Source organism: Neovison vison, chromosome 2 (genome assembly GCF_020171115.1).
Source record: "Neovison vison isolate M4711 chromosome 2, ASM_NN_V1, whole genome shotgun sequence".
Classification (NCBI taxonomy): domain Eukaryota; kingdom Metazoa; phylum Chordata; class Mammalia; order Carnivora; family Mustelidae; genus Neogale; species Neogale vison.
In genome coordinates, this window is record NC_058092.1 from 214,211,182 (window position 1) to 214,231,835 (window position 20,654).

General features: G+C 47.9%; 1 protein-coding gene and 1 long non-coding RNA gene across 2 annotated transcripts; one reads left to right on the forward strand and one right to left on the reverse strand.

The window, feature by feature from the left end:
- Positions 1 to 788: 788 nt before the first annotated feature.
- On the reverse strand, positions 789 to 20,129 carry ACTR1A (actin related protein 1A). Its single transcript, XM_044240396.1, has 11 exons — positions 20,001 to 20,129; positions 9,181 to 9,245; positions 8,785 to 8,860; positions 7,916 to 8,041; positions 7,003 to 7,127; positions 5,572 to 5,788; positions 4,324 to 4,416; positions 3,569 to 3,743; positions 3,419 to 3,480; positions 2,795 to 2,835; positions 789 to 2,618 (listed from the first exon to the last, which is right to left on the reverse strand). Exons 1-11 carry the CDS (start codon positions 20,046 to 20,048, stop codon positions 2,516 to 2,518), a joined length of 1,131 nt encoding a protein of 376 aa, XP_044096331.1. The 5' UTR covers positions 20,049 to 20,129; the 3' UTR covers positions 789 to 2,515.
- LOC122901062 lies at positions 10,041 to 12,057 on the forward strand. The gene is made up of 3 exons (XR_006383353.1): positions 10,041 to 10,212; positions 10,318 to 10,402; positions 11,998 to 12,057. It is a non-coding gene; the product is annotated as an uncharacterized LOC122901062 (long non-coding RNA).
- Positions 20,130 to 20,654: the final 525 nt, after the last annotated feature.

Sequence of the window (20,654 nt, forward strand, 5' to 3'; positions counted from 1 at the left end):
CGTTTCTCAACCTAAGGACGTTCGGAGCCAGATAGTTCTTTGTTATGAATATTTGAAGTGGCATCCCTGGCCTCTGCCTAGATGCCAGTAGCATTTCCCGACCAGTGGTGACAACCCAGTGTCTCCAGACATTGCCAGGCATGTCCCACTTGATTGGGACCTACTGCTTAAGGCCAATGGTTTTTGAGGATATGTATAGTGGCTAAAACTTGAGGCTCTAGGTCTGTATTACCTGGATTCAAATCCTAGCTGATAAACGGCAGCGCTTCGGGAGATTACATAATCTTTTTGTGGCTCTAATTCATCTGCAAAGTGGATAATAAAAATATCTACTTCGCAGGGTTGTTGGGAGGATCAGATAAGTTAATATTTGCAAAGGGCCTGGAAATCGCCCCCACCAGGTTTAAAATGGAGAGCTGATTAGTCAGAATATCTGAGTGTGGGCCCCAGGAACTACATTTTAAGCTCCTGAGCTTCTTATCCATGTGGAAGTTCTGACTTCACGGATGTCAAATGGTGCTCCCCTCATCTGAGGTAGTTTCAGTCATGGGTTTTAGTGTATGTGCAGGGCTGGGACCTTCAGTTCCTGAATTGGGGCTTTGGCATGAACAACACCTTCCTGTATCCACTTGACAGGCTGCGACCAGCTGCGACCTGGGTGAAGGGCTGGCCAAGTCTGGCTGGTACAAGAGTGCCCTCTAGAGGACACACAAGGCCCAATCACCACCTCAGATTCAGAGCCCACAGCTCCTCTTCCCACCCAGCATCAGAGAAAGAGGCCCAGCTGATGCGTCTATTGGAACGACTTTATTTAAGTACATTGGGCCCCACCAGGCAACGTGGTCTGTGCAAGGGACAGGCTTGGGCTAGGAGAAGGGAGGTGAGCTGGTTAAGCACACTGCAGTCCGTGGGTCGCCACATCGCTTTCACACACACCTGCTGCTGCGGCCCATACCTGGCAGGGCCTTTGGTCGTTGGACGGCATGGGGGAGAAGGCTGCCTGGAGTCTGGGATTGGGGCGGGTCTTAGTGTCACAGGTGAGGGTGCCAGTGAAGATCTGCTGACCCCAGCTTTGCACCATCTGGGCTAAAGAGCCTTTGGAGACTGCTAGGCCAGCCCAGTCCAGGGTAGGCACCTGGCCCCACTGGATCAGGGGAGATGAGCCTGTCAGCCCCTGGCACTCTGGTCTGGCCCCACCCTCCTTTAACACATAAGTCCAAAGTTAAGAATGGCACAAATCAGCCCAGTTGGGGCCTTGTCACCTCTACAACCTAGAGCCCCCTGTTCCCCCCCCCCGGGGGGGGACAGCTAGAGTGGGAAAAGGCAACCTGGTTAATGGCGGCTCTTTCTCCAGTCCTAAGGGGGCTGGATCCCCAATACCCCTCCTTTGCTAGAGGCCTCTGCCAAAGAGTGATTCTACTACCTCCTGTTTCAAAAAAATCCAACTGGCAACCAGCCTGTTGATCCCAGGGCAGTGAGCAAATGGAAAAGGAAGAAAGAGGCTGGTGGTAGTGACTTTGAATGTAGCCTCTGATCCTAAATAGGCCTGAGGCCTGTGGATACTGTCAGTTCACCATTAGCAGGGAGTGGCGGGGCCCCGGACTATGCTAAACCGAGGTGCTGTAAACATCAGTGTGAACAGGGTGACTGGTGGGCAGGAGGCGGTGAGCTCCCTCTCCAGTCCCATACTGAACAAACACGTCAATAAATAAAACTGTTTAAAGATGGCATTGCCCAAGGATGGATGAGAAGCAAGTAACAGGGCCTGGGGCCAATAGGCTCCTGATGCTCTCCCAAGACCCCCTGGACAGGGGCTGAGGGTTGGAGCATTCACTCTGCCACCCATCAGAAGTATAGCACTACTCCTGCCTCTTCAAATGCCCAGTGTGGTCCTGGTCCCCAGGTGAGGTGGAGGGCCCCCTGCCGTCTCCTGACCCCAGAGTCTCAGTAATAGCTCTTGGAGTGCTTTCCCAGCCTCCCCCAACCCAAACTGCAACAAAACCAGACAGAATTCAACTTCGGCCCCAGTCCTCAGTCCATGAAAACTGGCATCGAGAGCAGAAGGACGAGCAAGGGAGGCAGCGGCTGCCTTGGGCCTCGGGGCACCCTGGGGGTGGGACGGGGTGGGGCTAGCCCAGCCGAGGATGGGCAGCAGCAAGGTCTCCCGGGATTTACCCTCTCTGTCTCCCTGTGGTAGTAAACGTAGTCCCACACAGCCAGACGAAGGCCCAGCTGACGAGGGAGCGGAGCCCTCTGCCAGCACTCTTCCCTGTCGGGGGCCAGTTAGTGGTCAACCCCAGGCCTCAGGCCGTTGCCATCATGGGTAGTTCATCGTCCTTTCTGGGCCCTGGGATCCCCGGGCCACACGGCTCTTGCATATGCGCACACATTCGTACCCACACACCCACACACACACTCACACACACAGGCAGTTCCTCGCAAACACTCCTGACTCAAGAAAGCGAGTTTTAAAGTGGAGTTAACTTCAGAGAGAGGTGAAGATGATGTCCCAACATTAGAAGGTTTTCCTGTGGATAGATCGGGCACCGTCTTCCTCATATTCCTTCTTGGAGACCCACATCTTCTTAAAGGTGTCCAGGGAGGCGAGGATGGAGCCCCTGGAGTGGAGGGAACCCCAAGGAATGTTGTGAGAGGGAGAAAGTAGATATTTGTGGAGCTGGCCAGTCCCCATGGGGCCAAAGCAGTCAAGGCTTTGCTTTAAAGGGATGGGGTGGTGAGGGGTAATGATGCCTTCACTTCCTGTTCCACTCTTATTCCCAGGAGAAGTACTCACCCAATCCATGTGGAATACAGCCTCTCCTGAGGTGCGGATATCTGAAAGGGTAGGTGGAAAGAGGAGTCTGAGACTTTCACCCTCCTTGTCCCTTTCCCGTCCAATGCTCATCTTTATGGCCAATTTTAATGCCCAAGGCAGTGGATGCATTTCACACAATGTCCCTGCTGGACCCCGTGGCCTCTCTGGGGGGTACTGTGGCCAGCCCGACACTCATCTGGAGGAGCAGATTTCCAGCAGCCCTATGTATCTACAGCTGTCAGAGAAGCTGGGGCTGTCAGGGGACAAGATTCTGCTGGGGCTGATCGGAAGCAGACTCCATGGCAGCAATCACACTCCTTCATTTAGCCTCCCTCAGGAGGCACTAAGATGGTGGACTGGTCACGAGGGAGCACTAGGAGTCAATCTGTCAACATTATGGTTTCTCTGAAAGACTATATGTGGGACCCTCAAGCCTAGCGGCCTGTGCCATCAGGGTATCAGAACTGCCCCCTTCTGTTGAGAGGGAGAAGGAAAATGGGCTCCCCTCTGATAGACGTCAAGGTCAGTGTGGAAGCTGGGAGCTGTCTAGCCTCAGAGGGGAGGCCCGGTTCCATGAAGCCCCAGCCCCCACCATGCTCCTACCCTTATCTTCACGTCTTTCGGAGCCAGTTTCTTCACTTCACTCAGTAGTCTGTCACCGAAACCTGAATAGGCAGGACAGGGGAACCTCAAGTCAATTCTCTAGGCACCTGGAAACTTCCTTGGCAATGGGCCCCGAGAGCAAAGACCAACCTTTGAACAGGGTGGAGCCTCCTGAGAGGACAATGTTCGAGAAAAGTGTGCGCCGCAGGTCCATGTCCGACTTCTGGATGGCAAACACCAGCACCTCATGGATGCCCTCACTTTCCTCTCCGATCAGGTCTGGCCTGAATAGCAGCTCAGGTGCTCGGAATCGGGAAGGACCAATCTGCAGGGTGGGGGGGCAAACTCAGAGGTGGGGCCCAGGGCTGAGGTACCTTTAGGAGTGAGAGTGGAAGAGGCCCCTCTGCCCATCTGTTAGTGACCAGGCGGCTAGGAAGGCCAGGCTCAGGGAAGACCTGGTATGTCAAGAGCCGAGCCTCAAAACACCAAGACAAAACTCTGGGGAACAAATGGGAAACAAAAAGGGACAAGGAGAGCTCTTGGGAAACCAGAGAGAGGAAGCTCTTATGTTTAATCCTAGCTCTGGGACTTTCCAGCCAAGAGACCTTATAATAAATTCATGGGTTTATTCATTCATGAAAAGTTCTTTCTACTAATGCAGGTCCAGGAAGAGGTAGCTCACCCTATACTGTGCCGAAGTGATAAGTGATAAACAGCACTAACCACCTTCTTCCAAACCCCCTGATGCCTCGCTCTGCAGGAGACAGTGCCATCCAAGAGCTCCAGGGCTCCAGGCAGAGGGTGTAAAAGGGTTGGTGCATGTGAGTCCAGTCTTCCCCTGGGAGTTCTGTTGTGGCCCTGAGCTTCTGGGGACCTACGGGGACTGAAGGGAGATCCAGACCTACCTCAATGGTGCTGCCGTCGGGCAGGTAGTACTGAGCTTTCTCCGTCTCTAGAGTCTCATCCTTCTGTGGGTTTATGGACAGGTAGCAGGCTCTCTGCAGGACCGAGCATGAGTCAGGCAGGTGGGAAACCTAGGCCTACCTGGTCAAAGTCCAGGTGTTGCTGCAGACATCTGCCAACCACGCTGATTGCCCTAAAGGGCCTCAGAGCTCCTGCCCTGGAGCATGGCAGGGTGGCCTCTGTCGGCCTTCACTGGGTGGCACTTAGGATTCAAGTTCCTACCTGCTCATCTTCCTCATGGGCAGGCGTGGAAACTGGCTCTCTGGAGCTGGGTCTGAGACCACAACCCAATTTTAGTACAGACGTAGGCTTCTTTTTCCCTTCAACTACTTGTGGTTCTGGGTCCCATCTACCCAGCTCAGGTTTCCCTAGAGCCATGGGTGGCAGGAGGATCTAGTTTATTTAAAAGGAAACTACTACCCACTGCCTGGGTGGCTCAGTCAGTTAAGCGTCTGCCTTAGGCTCAGGTCATGATCCCAGGGTCCTGGTACTGAGTCCCACATCAGACTCCTTGCTCAGTGGGGAGCCAGCTTCACCCTCTACCAGCCACTCTCCCTGCTTGTACTCTCTCTTGCTCGCTCACTAGCAAATAAATAAATAAAATCTTAAAACAAAAACAAAAATGTTCATTTAAAAAAAAGAAAACTGGGGGCGCCTGGGTGGCTCAGTGGGTTAAAGCCTCTGCCTTTGGCTCGGATCATGGTCCCAGGGTCCTGGGATCGAGCCCCTCATTTGGCTCTCCGCTCAGCGGGGAGCCTGCTTCCTCCTCTCTCTCTCTCTCTGCCTGCCTCTCTGTGTATCAAATAAGTAAATATATCTTAAAAAAAAAAAGAAAACCGTATTCTGACTTCTTTAAGGATGTAAAAGAACATATGTTCTTTTACAAAAGAACATATAATATAAGTTATAAAAACATAATAAACACTGGTATACCCATCACCCAGCTTAAGAAATAACAGCATCTCCCTTTCGCCCACAAGATGGCAGCACTTGGGGACAGGGACCATCAGTGTGAGCCCCCCTCACCCCCCCATCATAAGGTAGTCAGGAGGCCTGGGTAGGGAGAACAGAGCTTGACCGGAGACCCCTCAGGACTGGAGCTTCGCCTCTCTTTACTCCAGGTCACAGAGGTCCTGGCTGCCCTGTTCCCATTCCCCATCCCATCCCTGGGCGTGTGGGGCAGCACTCACTTCTTTTATGGCCTTGACAATCTCAAACTCGGACGATGAGTGGAAATCATAGCCCTCCTTCCGCAGGTAGAGGCGAAGGAAGCGAGAGACATCTCGGCCAGCGATGTCGATGCGCATAATTGAGTGGGGCATGGCAAAGCCCTCATAAATGGGCACAGCATGTGTGACACCATCCCCAGAATCCAGCACCACGCCTGTGGTCCGGCCTGTGGCGTAACTGAAGCACAGGGAGCAAATCGTCACTAACCCCTGCTTCCTCATCCGGGGAAGAAACTCATTTTGTTTTAGAGTTCAAAGTCAGCTAAACTAAAGCAGAGGCGTACCTTTCTCTAGGGACTTTAGACTGGACGCAGTACTAAGGAAGCCTGAGCATAAGCAAGCCTGAAAAACCTGGAAAGGAGCTGAGCCTCCTTCAATCACAGGTGATGGCCTGCCTTTGACTGCTTCAGGAACCCAGCCTACGGGGCAGTTTCCACTTTCCAGACAAGAGGAAAAACCTCGAATGTCTACAGGGGCCATGCAGGAAAGGTAAATGAGTAAAGGAAAATAAGAATATTTTCACTTCCACAAAAAACTTGCTTTTTCCTCACATGGCCTGATTCTCAGGTGGTAGCGGTCAAGAGTATAGACGTATTTCTGTGATACGATGGGGAAAAACCTGTGATGTTTGAGAAACAGCAACGGACAGTCCCTCATGTTGGGAAGACAACAGGGAACAGAGTGGGCTGTGGCAGTCAGGCTTGCAAACTCAACTGGAAGTGGCAGCGGCTACTTTGGCTCCAGCTGACTTTTGTCCTATAGGAATGTGCCCAGCACTGCTAGATCATCCCAGTTTTTTTCAGAAAAGCCCAAAGTTTGGATTTTGATAGGAAAATCTCCCATTTTTTTTTTTTTTTTAAGTAGACTCTATGCCTCATGTGGGGCTTGAACTTACAATCCTGAGATCAAGGGTCACACGTTCTACCAACTGAGTCAGCCAGGTGCCCCAGAAATCTAGTTAAAATGCTGGCTCACAATTTTTTAATGGGATCAAACACATCTTGCCTGCGGGTCACCAGTGTACACCCTCGGCCCTACACCTAACCCTGGGATGAGGCAGGCTGGGAGCATGACAGGGATGATAGGGGTGTGAGAACAGGGACCCCGTGGTGGTGTTTCCATCACAGCTCTGTCAGCAGCTTGGCATAACGTCTACATGAGTAGGCACTGGATAAACATCCGAACACATTAGGGGGCCTTTGGGAAGAACTGTAGTGGTGTATGGCCCTTCCTAGCAGGCAGAGTAGAGAGTCCTGGGCACCCAGCCGCCAAGACAAAGAACAAGAGAAGCAAGAATGGGACGCGGTCTCAATATTCCCTTTTCCCGCCTCTAGGAGATGCACCTCCATCCTGCCCTCAAGAGGCCAGGCTAGCCAGCCAGCAGCTACTCACAGGCTGAGCACAGCTTGCATGGAGATGAAAAGGGCTGGGACATTGAAGGTCTCGAAGAAAACTTCAGCTGCTCGTTCGCGATTTTTCCGTGGGTTTAAAGGCGCCTCCGTCAGGAGCACAGGATGCTGGTGAAAGATGCCCAGAGGACAATCAGGGCAAGTCAAGATTTCTACCCTTTATCAGCACCAGGGCAGAAGCCCTTGTGTGCTGGCCTAGAAAGCTGGGGGGACCTTTGTGAATATCCCACCAAAAAAAGGCAAGCTGGGCCCGCCAACTTCCCCTGCACAAGCCAATGTGTCAACCTTCCAAATTCATGCCCCTTTAAAAGTCTCGTTCTGTCCTTGCCTCTACCCCCATTCTCCCTTCCTTGTCCCCAAGATTCTTACATAAGCTCCTGTATCTACTGTATACCTCTAATTGTCCAGATTCTGCGTAAATCTAAATTTGGAATTCTTATGTTAAAAATAATTATTTCAACTTTTTTCCAAAATTAAATTTAAATATTGAAGGTATTTTTGAAAACCAAACATATCCCTCCCCTGGAAATGCTGATATGTCTAATATTCACCTTCCTTTGTTATTGTGCACTGAGAGATATTTCCTTAGAAGTTAGAATATGAGCTCCGAAGTCTGAAAGACATGGGTTTGAGTCCCAGCTTTCCCACTCTATTCCCTAGTGATCTTGGAAAGACTCCTTGGCTTTCCCGAACTTCTGTTTCCTTGTTTGGAAAATGGAGATAATATTCTCCGTCTGTCATAGGACTTGTGTGTAGACTAGGGACAGACTTGTCTGAGGAGCACAAGGCTTGGTGGCCCAGCAAGAGTCCAACACTCTGACAGTGATCTCCTTGCTCCTCCTCTCTGGGGCAGTGGCTCTGCATAGCTCTGTACACCCCGCTCCCGGGACCCTCACCTCCTCAGAGAAAGTCTGCAGCTGGTCCTTGGAATAGACATACTGCCAGATGCGCTCCATGTCATTCCAGTCCTTGACGATGCCATGTTCCATGGGGTAGCGGATGGACAGCAGCCCTCGGTGTTCCTGCAGGCAGAGAGCAGGACTTCCAGCGGCAGCCAGCTTCTCAGCTAGGTGGCCCAGGGGGCCCCCACTCCTCTAGGACAAGGAGTGGCCACTGCATGGTCCTCACCCAGGGCTGAAGTTAGGCTCCCATTTGCCTCGTGTCTAAACTGTATGCTGCAAACTGTTCTCACTGTCCAATTAGCCAGCAGGGCAGAGGGCTTCTGCATTTCCATGGCCCCTCAGTGTCCTTATGGCAAGTGACAGGAGGTACCCTCCTCATGGTCTGACCCCAGGATACAAATCTCCTGGCTCTCACCCCTGGGCCTCAGCACTTGCCCCCAAGGTTGACAACAATGATTCTGTTGGTCTGCTTCTAGAAGCTGCCCATGGTTCCTCCAAGTGGTGCTAATTAACTCATCCCCAGGGTATCCCAGCCAGGATCTCCCCCTGAATCCCTTTTGCCAAAAAATAACGAAGCTAGCCAATTTGGCCATTGGCAAGGTAGTGACAGAATACGGAAGAAAGCAAAAGCCCTGTTTTCTAAACTGGTCTCTCTCTCCCCAAGTGCAGGTCCAGATATCTCCTCTCTAAAACCAGAGGCTGCTCCTGGGAGATGTGAACCCACTAGACCTAGGATGAGGGGGCCAAAGGGGATATTTTAAGAGGAAACTGCTCTTTTTACTCATGGCTGTCCCACTGCCCTTTTGGGGAACAATGAAGGTCCTCTGCTGGCTTGAGGCTTCTTCAGTAGAACTGGGAGTTACCTCGGCTTTGGGCCCAATGAAGATGTCACCTTCAAGGGCTCCGGCCATGACGCGAACGTGTTTGGGTCTGCCCACACTAAAAAAGAGAGCAGGAGGACCATTACTTTTCATTTCACGACAGAACACGGAAGGCTGTACAGATGTGCATGCTTGGATGGGAAGAAACAGACCCAGTTCTACTGTCATTATCTCTGAGGAGTGAGGTTAAAATTCATTTTGATTTTCATCTACTTTTTTGCATTGCCCACGATTTCTACAATGAACATGTATTATTTTAAGTTATTTGTATATTTCTGACCCAAATCAGAGATCCTTCTCTGTAAAAGGTGGAGGGATGACCCCAAAACAAAGCTGACAAGCCTCCCCAGCTTCCGACTATGCTACAGAATTACTTACTAGTTTGGAAAGCAGTATTTGGGAATCTGATCACCAGCAAAACCAGCTTTAATCACACCAGATCCCTGAGGAGAGAGGAGAAAGAAAGAGAAGTCAGAAGTATGACAAAAACAAGAGATCTATATCATACAGTATGTATAGTATGGTTTCACTTTTATTTAAAAGAGACCTTATATCTGGATATAATATGTCCATTTGCATGAACATCTGTAGAGGGTACACGTGCCTCCAGGAGGGAAGTGGGACTTCCCTCCTGTATACTTTCACTGTATACTCAAAGTATTACTTGATTTTTTGGCATTCTTTGAACTTTCTTTTCTTTTCTTTTTTAAAAGATTTTATTTATTTATTTGACAGAGAGAGACACAGCGATATTGGGAACACAAGTAGGGGGAGTGGAAAAGGGGGAAGCAGGCTTCCGGAATAACAGGGAGCCAGATGTAGGGCTCGATCCCAGAACCCTGGGATCATGACCTGAGCTGAAGGCAGATGCTTAACTGAGAAGCCACCCTGGTGCCCCTTCTTTGACTTTTCTACATTGACCATGCTTTCCTTCTGGAATCAAAAATAATAGTAACTGGGGCACCTGGGTGGCTCAGTGGGTTAAAGCCTCTGCCTTCGGCTCAGGTCATGATCCCAGAGTCCTGGGATCGAGCCCCACATCGGGCTCTCTGCTCAGCAGGGAGCCTGCTTCTTCCTCTCTCTCTCTGCCTGCCTCTCTGTCTACTTGTAATTCCTGCCTGTCAAATAAATAAATAAAATCTTTAAAAAATCTATTAATACTAATAAAGAGAAGAAAAAGAGAAAACCTGAGGGAAGAGAAAAGTACCTAGAAGCACCAAAGCAGCCAAGTTCAGGAACATAACCAGGGTGGGAAGAACGTGATTCTTTCTGTTAAACCACATGGGACACTGTTAACCTACTTTCCCAACTCAGGCCTGAACTCTCTCTGCCCTCCAGGGTGTCTAGGACAGACACCACGGTGAACACCACCAGGCTTGAAGCTGACTCTGATGGAACATACACTATCTGGTTTGTACTGCAGGGGCAAAGCTCTATGGTCTGTGGGAGGAGGGTTGTGGTGGTTTTATTTTTTATTTTATTTTATTTTATTACTGTGCTTTCTTTTACTCACAGGTCTCCTTATGGTAAAGAGCAGGGAAGTTCTAAAGCATCACCTGACAAGAGACCCAACATTACAATCCTGATGCTTCAATCCTTGGTAAGTTGGGTGGGTGTCAGAAGAGAATGTGACTTCTCTGTCAACATCTCTGGTACCACCTAGGGCCCAACCAAAGTAAATGTCTCTAGCCATGATGTCGAGGCTTGCTACTGCTTGCGGATAGAGCCTGTTCTCTTCTGAACTCTCCTACCACCACATCTGATAAGCTCACCCTTCCACCCCAACACGGTTTGCGGCCGCACATATAATAGGCGCAAGCCTTTTCCTGCTGCCTATTGACCCCTTCTCTTGGGGTGGAGAGTGATATTTCCAGAACCCACGCAGCAAGCGGTAGTAAACACATCAGGAGATGCTAAATAGCCAACGTTATCTTTGCACCAAAGGCTTCCCTGCAACACCCCTGGTTTCCTTTCTCTTATTCCCGCTCTTCTTTTTTGTTTTTGTTTTTGTTTTTGTTTTAAAATTATTTATTTGAAAGACAGAGATCCCAAGTAGTTAGAAAGGCAGGCAGAGAGAGAGAGGAGGAAGCAGGCTCCCCACTGAGCAGAGAGCCCGATGTGGGGCTCGATCCCAGGACCCTGGGATCATGACCTGAGCCGAAGGCAGAAGCTTTAACCCACTGAGCCACCCAGGCGCCCCTATTCCCGCTCTTCCATAGGAGAAGTGTGTGTATGTGTGCTGGGGTGGGTGGGTGGGCAGGGGAGGTGGTTAGATAGGCCATCCTAGTGCTTGACTCTGGCAAGACAGAGGGAGGAAGAAGTAGCTAAAGCTTAAGGAATGGCAGTTCTCTAAGATAGCAGGGATCTCTGCCAACAAAAAAGAGAGAAAACAGGAAACAATGTGCAAACTCATCGGCCTGGGCAGAACAGCAAGGAGCCTGGAAAAGGTGCAGCTGTAAACTGAGCTGAGGGCCTGGGCAAGAGGGAGAGCCATTGCTGCAGCCGCAGGGCTCCGGGACAGGGGCATGAGGAGTGAGAACAGCTCTGCACAGGAGAGCTGCGGGAACGTGTTGGCTCAGCTTCCAGTAATTGCTCATAGCCTTCATCTGGGCGTGGTGATGCCAACAGACTAATTGGACCTCCTGGCAGAGGTTGAAAACAAGTAAAGATGAGACCTGCATTTCAGAGTCTAGATATTTTGAAAAGATGATTTCCCTGGATATTTAATTTTGAGTTTACTAGCAAAATCAGACTAGAGTCTGAGTGACAAGGCAAATAAAGATGTTAGGTTTATTTCTTCGTCTCTGTCCTTCCCTGTAAGAGTATAAAGACCCAGTTCTTTTTTTTTTTTTTTTTTTTAATTTATTTACTTGAGAGCAAGGTCACAAGCAGGGGGAAGGGCACAGGGAGAAGCAGACTCCCCACCGGGCAGGGAGGCCGATGGGGCACCTGATCCCAGCACCCTGGGATCATGACCCGAGCCGAAGGCAGATGCTTAACCGACTGAGCCACCCAGGTGTCCTAAAGACCCAGTTCTAATATCATTGCCTTCCTCCAGAAGGATAATCCCCTGTTGGAATTAATTATCCCCTTCCTATTATTTCACAAAATCACCATTACCTGTACCATTAGGTAGTTTGCATTTCCTTCTGCTATCTGTTTGAATTTATGGTTTCCATTTTTGTCCATTTTCAGCCCAAGTGCCTCAAGCTCAGAGACTTTATGTATCAGCAGTATCTGGCATTTGAGGGTACTCAAACAGACGCGGGCTGCCTAAAATTAAAACCGAGCTCAAATGATTGGTAGGTGAAGCCTCAAGTATGGAGCCTGAACAGGCGGCTGGAACAGCAGCAGCCTTGGGCAGAGGTGGTGCAGGAAAGGTGAAGGCAGCGTCGGGAATGAGGCACACGGTGGAGCCAGACCCAGCTTGTCTCTGCAGTCTCACCCCGCCAGCAACTGGGTGAAGAGGGAGTGGGGATGGGGGAGGCTGCTGAGCTGCTTCTGTCCTGCTAAAACCTCGCCACCACAGATTATAGAAGGACCCTGTCCATTTCTTTAATAGTATTTGTAACTAGGAACTATGTACCTGGCAAATGAGCTTCCACTCTCTTTGTTATTCACTCTGGCAAAGCCAAGTAAGTAAGTGCCTTGTAGAGAGCCTTCTTGAAAAAGTAGTTTTGTCATAAATATTTAAGATCTGACGACTAACGTCTGTTGCGAACCACCAATGGCCAACTGTTCTTTCTAAAGCCTTTTTTTTTTTAAGATTATTTATTTATTTATTTGACAGAGAGAGAGAGAGAGAGAGAGAGAGAGATAGATCACAAGTAGGCAGAGAGGCAGGCAGAGAGAGAGGGGGAAGCAGGCTCCCCGCCGAGCAGAGAGCCTAACACAGGGCTCAAACCCAGGACCCTGAGACCATGACCTGAGCCAAAGGCAGAGGCTTAACCCACTGAGCCATGCAGGAGCCCCTCTGAAGCAGGCAAACAGCAAACCCCTCAACCAGGCTCTCCCACCACTTGCTGACTATGTGCCTTGGGCAACCTTTCACCTAAGCACAGCTGCTTATTCTTGATATGCTGGGAAGGAGCCTCCCCATCTCCCATTTTACAAGTGGGAAAAGGATGCTGAGAGGTGGAGTCTTGGGTCCCAGGGCACTGAGGGCCTACTTTGGCACCAAGACATATTTTGTTTGGCCCACGAACCACTTTTTATAAAAAAAACTTTATTGAAATAAAATTCACTACCATATAATTTACCCACTTAAGGTGTATAACTCAGTGGTTCTTAGTATAGTCACAGTCATATAATCCTCACCGCAATGAAATGTCAGAACTTCCTCGTCGTCCCAGAAACTGTATCCTTTCACAGGCCCTCTCCATCCTACCTGCCCTCTCCCACCAAGCAGTCCTCGGCAACCATGAATCTATTTTCTGTCTCTGAAACTATAAACTACTTTTAAATTAACTCCCAACAGTTAGAAATTAGACTGCAGGGGCCCCTGAATGGCTCAGTCATTAAGCATCTGCCTTTGGCTTGGGTTATGAGCCCAGGGTCCTGGGATCGAGCCCTGTATCAGGCTCCCAGCTCGGTGGGAAGCCTGCTTCTCCCTCTTCCACTCCCCCTGCTTGTGTTTCCTCTCTTGCTGTGTCTTTCTCTGTCAAATAAATAAATGAAATCTTAAAAAAAATTTTTTTAAATTAAACTGCATATACAATCTGTTAATTTTTTGATTTCTCTCCAAACAGCAGAAAATCTGGCAACACTGGGTCTCCATTCCTGCATGGGGGCAACTGGATGGAAGTGAAAAGCAGCTGGCTCTTTGGTCAGGCCCACTCAAGGCACTTTCCAGAGTCCTCATGCCTTCTTTATGGCTACCCTCCTCTTCCCCCTTTTTATGTTCCTCCTTGGCTTCTACAAGTACTGGGTTCGAGACTCCTATTCAAGGCATTCCCAGCAACTAATTCATGATGTTTCTCCTTCCAAGTGGTACCTGGTTTTTTTCTTACTCTCAGAGCACCTCACCTGGTGTGAGGCACATCTGGGGCTCTCAAAATACACACAACTAAACAGGGAACTCTGTAAGCCCCCTCCCCTTCATCCTTTCCAGCAAGCTGGGGATGGATTCTTCCTGAAGTGACAACAAACAGGTTGAATATCACATCACAAGTGACTATTTAAAATAAATATACTGACTTCATTTCCTCAGCTAATTCTAGTGTCTCTTAAACTTAAGTGAATCAGGGATGCCTGGGTGGCTCAGTTGGTTGAGTGTCCAACTCTTGATTTCAACAGGTTCTAATCTCAGGGTCGTGAGACTGAGCCCCACTTCAGGCTCTGAGCTCAGCATGGAGTCTGCTTGACAGCTCTCTCTCCTTCTGCTGCTTCTGCCCCTCTCCCTGCTAACACTAACGTGTGCTCTCTCTCTCAAAATTAATAAATAAATAAAATTTTTTTTTAAAAGATTTTATTTATTTGACAGAGAGAGATCACAAGTAGGCAGAGAGAGAAGGGGAAGCAGGCTCCCCGCTGAGCAGAGAGCCCGATGAGGGGCTCGATTCCAGGACCCTGAGACCACGACCCGAGCCAAAGGCAGAGGCTTAATGCACTGAGTCACCCAGGTGCCCCATTAAATAAATAAAATCTTAAAAAACAAACAAGACTTGAGTGAATCAGCAGATCTCAAGAGCTGATTACAAATTATAAAAATAATAATAATAATAAAATTAAGACCATTTGTGAAATTTGAACATTGACTGGGCATTTGATGACATTAAGGAATTATTCTTAATTTTTTTAGGTTTGATAATAGTATATTGATTATGGTTTTTTTAAAGATTTTATTTATTTATTTGAGAGAGAGAGCATGTGTCCAGAGAGAGAGCATTAGCTGGGGGAGGAGGCAGATGGAGAGGGAGAAGCAGATACCTTAAGCAGGGAGCCAGACATGGGGCTCCATCCCAGGACCCCAGGTTCATGACCTGAGCTGAAGGCAGATTATATTTTTAAATTTTTTTAAATTTATATTTTTAAAACATTGATTATTTTTAAATCATTGATAAATTTTTAAATAAAATTGATTATATTTTTAAAACAGTGTGGGACAGAGTAGCTGGCTGGCTCTGTCAGTAGAGCATGCGACTCTAGATCTCAGGGTTATGAGTTCAAGCTCCACATTGGGCACAGAGCTTACTTAAAAAAAGAAATTAAAGGGGTGCCTGGGTGGGCCAGTTGGCTAAGTAACCCACTCTTGATTCAGGATCTCAGGGTGGTGAGACTGAGCGCCATGTTGCGCTCCACGCTCAGGGTGGAGTCTGCTTGAGATTCTCTCTCTCCCTTTGCCCTTCCCCTTGCCTATATGCTCTCTCTCAAATAAATCTTTAAAAAAATAAATAGGGGCGCCTGGGTGGCTCAGTGGGTTAAAACCTCTGCCTTTGGCTCAGGTCATGATCTCAGTCAGGGTCCTGGGATCGAGTCCCACATCAGGCTCTCTGCTCGGCGGGAAGCCTGCTTCCACCTCTCTCTCTGCCTGCCTCTCTGCCTACTTGTGATCTCTGTCTGTCAAATAAATAAATAAAATCTTAAAAAAAAATAAAATAAAATGATAAATAAATTTTTAAAAAGTTAAAAAAAACCTCCCACAGTATGGGAGAGGGAAGTAGGTGGGAATATAGTTAAAAAAAGATTAGGCAGGAGTTGATAAGTGTCACAGCGAGGTGATGAATATGTGGATGTTTGTTATGTTCTTCCTCTCCTTTTGTTTATATTTGACATTTTCTGTAATAAAAGGAAGAAGTTGGGGTGCCTGGGTGGGGCACTGGGTTAAGCATTCGACTATTGGTTTTGGCTCAGGCTGTGATCTCAGGGTTGAGCCCTATGTTGGGCTCTGGGCTCAACACAGTTCGTCTGCTTGGGTTTCTCTCTTCCTCTCCTCTTCCCCTCCACCTGTGCATGCTGGCTCTCTCTCAAATAAATAAATCTTAAAACAACAACAACAACAAAAAAAAACAGAGAGAGCTGGCAAATAAGATGACAGCACTTAACTAAAAATTCAAAACACAAATACTGCACATGCACTATAAAATATCTATGTCTGCAAAATCATGGATGGAAAGGAGCACATCAATTTATGATGATAGTTTGCTTCTGAGGTTACTTCTGGGACAAAAAGGACAGGATTGTGGAGGGGTACACAAAGAGACTTCAATTATATCTGTAATGTTTATTTCCTAAAAAAAGATCCTGAAGCAGGGGCACCTGGGTGGCTCAGTCGGTTAAACATCTGCCTTCGGCTCAGGTCATGATCCCAAGGTCCTAGGATCAAGCCCCGAATCAGGCTACCTGCTCAGCTAGGAGCCTGCTTCCCCTGCTTGTGCTCCCTCTGTCAAATAAATAAATAAAATCTTAAAAAAAAAAAAATCCTGAGGCAAATATGGCAAATGTCAACATTTAGTAAAGGTGGGTGGTAAACACGTGCTGTGTGGGTGCTAGTTATATACTTCTCTGAAATTTCCTGTATGTTTAACTATCTCGTTTTTTTAAAAAAGGTGGGCTAAAGCAGTATAAGATCCCCCCAAACAGTGACACTTACTTAGTTTATTGATGAACTTGAAAAGATCTGATACTATTCCAGCATTTAGGCCCAAATAGTCACAAAGACAGTTTTAAGATTGACCAGAACATTGATTCCTTTTAGGACAGAACTTAACCTTTGAGATCTCAGCAAAGATTTGGGCTTCAGAATAAACACAGTATTCCAATCAAAGTGTCATAGTCATCAAAATGTGGCCTGGGAGCTGCCTTCCTCTTATATTACTATCTATGACATACCTTTATATGTCAGGACATACCTCCTGCTTTTTTTAAGAATGACTTGTATTCAGTTTTTAAAAATACCTATCACTTTATCGTTGTCATTGAACTGCACGCATGTGCACCTCCCCTTGCATTTCCCTCATTAAATTCTCATGAATTGGTTTGGTGCCAGAATAGGAAGAAAGGAGTAGTCAACAATTATTTTAAGACTTGGAAAGGCTGTGAACTGATAATGAGGCTCTTCCCTCTTTTCCCTGATTTCTTTGTTCTCCCCCCGACTTTTTTTTTTTTAAAGATTATTTATTTATTTGAGAGCAAGAGAGCATTGTGTGCATGTGAGCAGGGGAGAGGCAGACAGAGAGGGAGAGAACCTCAAGCCAACTTCCCTGCTGATGGAAGAGCCCGAGTGAGGGGTTGATCTCGTGACCCTGAGATCACAACCTGAGCCAAAATCAAGAGTTCAGTGCTTACCTGACTGAGCCACCTGGGAATCCCTCCTCTTTCTTTTTAATTACACTCTCCTTCGCCCAGAAATAAAGTTGTAGCAATGTGTAACTATGGAGCAGTTAAGTCTGCTAGATACACATTATTCATTCTCACAGATATTTCAAGGTATTTTTCCTATCCATCTTTTACTTTGAAACAAAACAAAATCTCTAAATGTCAAACAGCAAGAACTACCTGAGATTCCAGATCTAAACATGTGGCAGATGTTCAGTAAATCCTAATGGGAGAATTTCTCTCACTTCACCTTTTGGCCTAATTATTGGGATGATAAAAGAAATGTTTTCCCAGGGGCACATGGGTGGCTTAGTCGGTTAAGCGACTGCCTTTAGCTCAGGTCATGATCTCTGGGTCCTGGGAATGATCCGCCTTTAGCTCAGGTCATGATCTCTGGGTCCTGGGAATGATCCCCACATCAGACTCCCTGTTCAGTGGGGAGTCTGCTTCTCCCTCTCCCTCTGCCCTTCCCCACTGCTCCTGCGCTCTCTCTCTCTCCCACTCATATTCTCTCTCATAAATAAAATCTTTAAAAAAATGTTTCCCAGAGAAAATAAACAAATCAATTCTATAAATCTTAAAACTGAAAATAAACCTCAGCTTTGATGCATTTCAAATACACTATGGAGAAAGAGAAAGGAGAAACTAAAAAGCATTAGCTTAAGTGACATTAAAGAAAATGGCTGAAGATGGAACTCTTGCCCCCACATTCCAAAATCAAAGGATCTAATGGGATGGACAGACTGCTCCTTCTGCCTTGCTGATGGAAACAGGAAATAGTTAATTTCTATTTTTTTTTCTTTTTAAAATTAAGAAAAACACAGATGAAGTACATACAAACTGGATGAAGTATTCTCTGAAAATCAAATCAAGAACAAGAAGCCCTACTTAACCCTCTGCAGTAACTAACTAGGATCCCTCCCCACTTCAAACCTTTCCTTATTTAGGGATATCTTTGTTACTGTGATATTTGGTCACCCATCCACCCACCCATCAGTCCAATGAAAAAACAATTACTGAGCACATAATGGTGCCAGGCCATAGGTGCTATGTGTGTGAAGGAAGGTGGGAAGGTGAGAGTAATAAAAAATGAAAGAATGCCATCTTTCCCCCTAGCATTTAACAGTCCAGTGAAGGAGACCAAACAAACAAACAAACAAACCCAACCAAACAACAACAAAACAAAACAAAAATCCTCCTTCAATGAGGTGTCTCATTGAGCTCATCCTCCTGCTTTTTTAAAGATTTTATTTATTTATTTGACAGACAGAGATCACAAGTTGGCTGAGAGGCAGGCAGAGAGAGAGAGAGGTGGAAGCAGGCTCCCCACTGAGCAGAGAGCCCCATGCAGGGCTTGATCCCAGGACCCTGGGATCACGACCTGAGCCGAAGGCAGAGGCTTTAACCCACTGAGTCACCCAAGCACCCCATCCTTCTGCTTTTCAAGACAGAAGCTATACCTCTGGAGAGAAGAAAGCTAACAACAACAAAAAAGCACCTTTCCTTGGAAAAAATGAGAAACTTAGAACCCAATCTTAATTTGAGTCTTGGCTCCTCAACTTCTAAGACAGGGGACTTGCATACTTAACCTCTCTCGGGTTCACTTTCCTGCATAAACAGGGGACGGTGACGCTTAAACGAGATGATGCAAACGAAGGCACCTTGTAACACGCCCAAGGTCCCAAGGGCTGACCAACAATGAATCCGACAGTTTAGGACGGATAGAACTGACAGTTTTCCCTCAACAGTTTTCCCTCTGGTACCAACCAATCTCTGCGGGACGAGCCCTTTCAGTGAAAGACAGAAATGCAGTTGTTTTACAACAGTCACCGTCCGCCCAAATTAAGAGCAGTTATTTAGATTCTTTCCATTTATCACTATTGATGCACTTGCGTGGGCTACGAGCAAGAATAGCGGATAAAGCACTGGTTTTAGGTCACCTCTACCGTGTGACCTTGGGCTCACTTTACCTCTTAGTGCTTCGGGGTTTTTGTTTTAGTTTTTTTCCTTTGTGAAACGAAGATCAAATTTCCTGCCTTAACTATCCCCTCAGTTTTTGTGAGGACTCCATTCGAATGTACGTGAAATCCTCCTGCAAGCAGTTGAGCGCCTGGCAAATATGTTTAGTAATTTTTTCCCCCAGCTACTAAGCGTTCCAGAGATGGTACCTCCCTGCTTGCTTGGCCACTCTCTTTTCTTCTGGATCTTTATTAACGTTGTAATCTATAATCATAGAAATAATCCTATAGCCATTTCTGGCACCAGCTTCCCAAGCCCCACCCATATACACCCCCCAGGACCCCGCCCGGCTGGGGACCGAAGGAAACTTAGCCCTTCTCCACCCGAGGGCGGGCCCCAGCCCGTCAGGCTGCTCTTCTGTTGGAGTTCCCGAAGCCAATCCCTACAGCTCTTGTGCACCCGCCCGCCCCTTAGAGAGAGGAAACACTATGGCGGCCCAGAAGAACGGCGGGGGCGCAAGCCAATCACTGCGGAGGGCTGCTCTCATCCGGCAAGGCCCAGAGGCGGGGTCATCGGTCAAGATGGACAGCCAAGAGAGCCAATAGAGTTATTGGAAACTGGGGAGGGGGCGGACGCCCGGCGCTCACAGAACGGCTAAGGCCCCTCGAGCCAAGGGCCCAAAGACCCAGCTCGGACTACAGCCCTTCCCTTTATCCATCCCAAAGTTCTCTATCACATGGTTGCTGGCTAGCCGCCCCGTCTGCGGACTACGGGTGAGGGGAGGACAGAGGCGGCAGCTGCTGAAGCCGCCTGACAGGCTGGGCCAGTGACAAAGAGCCGGTGGCCCAGGCCGAAACCCGGGAAGCGATCCCTTTGGGGAACAGAGAATAAATCCGTTTAGAGATAGGAAAAACACAACTCACGTTGTCGATCACGACAGGCTGATTGGCGATCACATCGTAGGACTCCATGGCAGAAGAATCTCTCCTTCCAAGGAAGGAACTGCCACCCGGGTCCGCTGCTAACGCCACTGACACGCATGCGCAGTCTAGCCGCCGGTACAGGGCGTCCAGGGAGCGGCCCGACCTCGCCTCCAAAAAACTACAACCCCCAGCATGCCTTGCACCAGAGTTAACGCGCCCCGCAGCTTTGGAGCCCCGCCTAATTTAAGAGCAGGGCGTCACTTTCCTCTCATAGTACCCTGGGATTTGTAGTCTCCGTGGATGAGTAGACCGGCACGCAGATTGATGGCTGCATTGCATGCCTGGATCTGGTTCCTTTGAAGGAATTCACACTGCATGTGAAGTATGTAGTCTTCTTGAGCACTTGTCTGTAGTTGGGTTTTGATTGGCCAGTATTCCGTGGATGTTTAGATTTTCCAGATGCGTCCTGCCACTACTTCTCCTGGGTAGTATAAGGTTGCTATGTTTTTATTTGGGTCAGTAAGATATTAATAAACATTTATCAGCATCAAACTCTAATAAAGGAAAATTTAAGGTTACCTCCACCACACGCATATGGGGAAGGAGGACATAATCCCAGACAAAAGAAAACAACTTAAATTTTATAAAATTTGT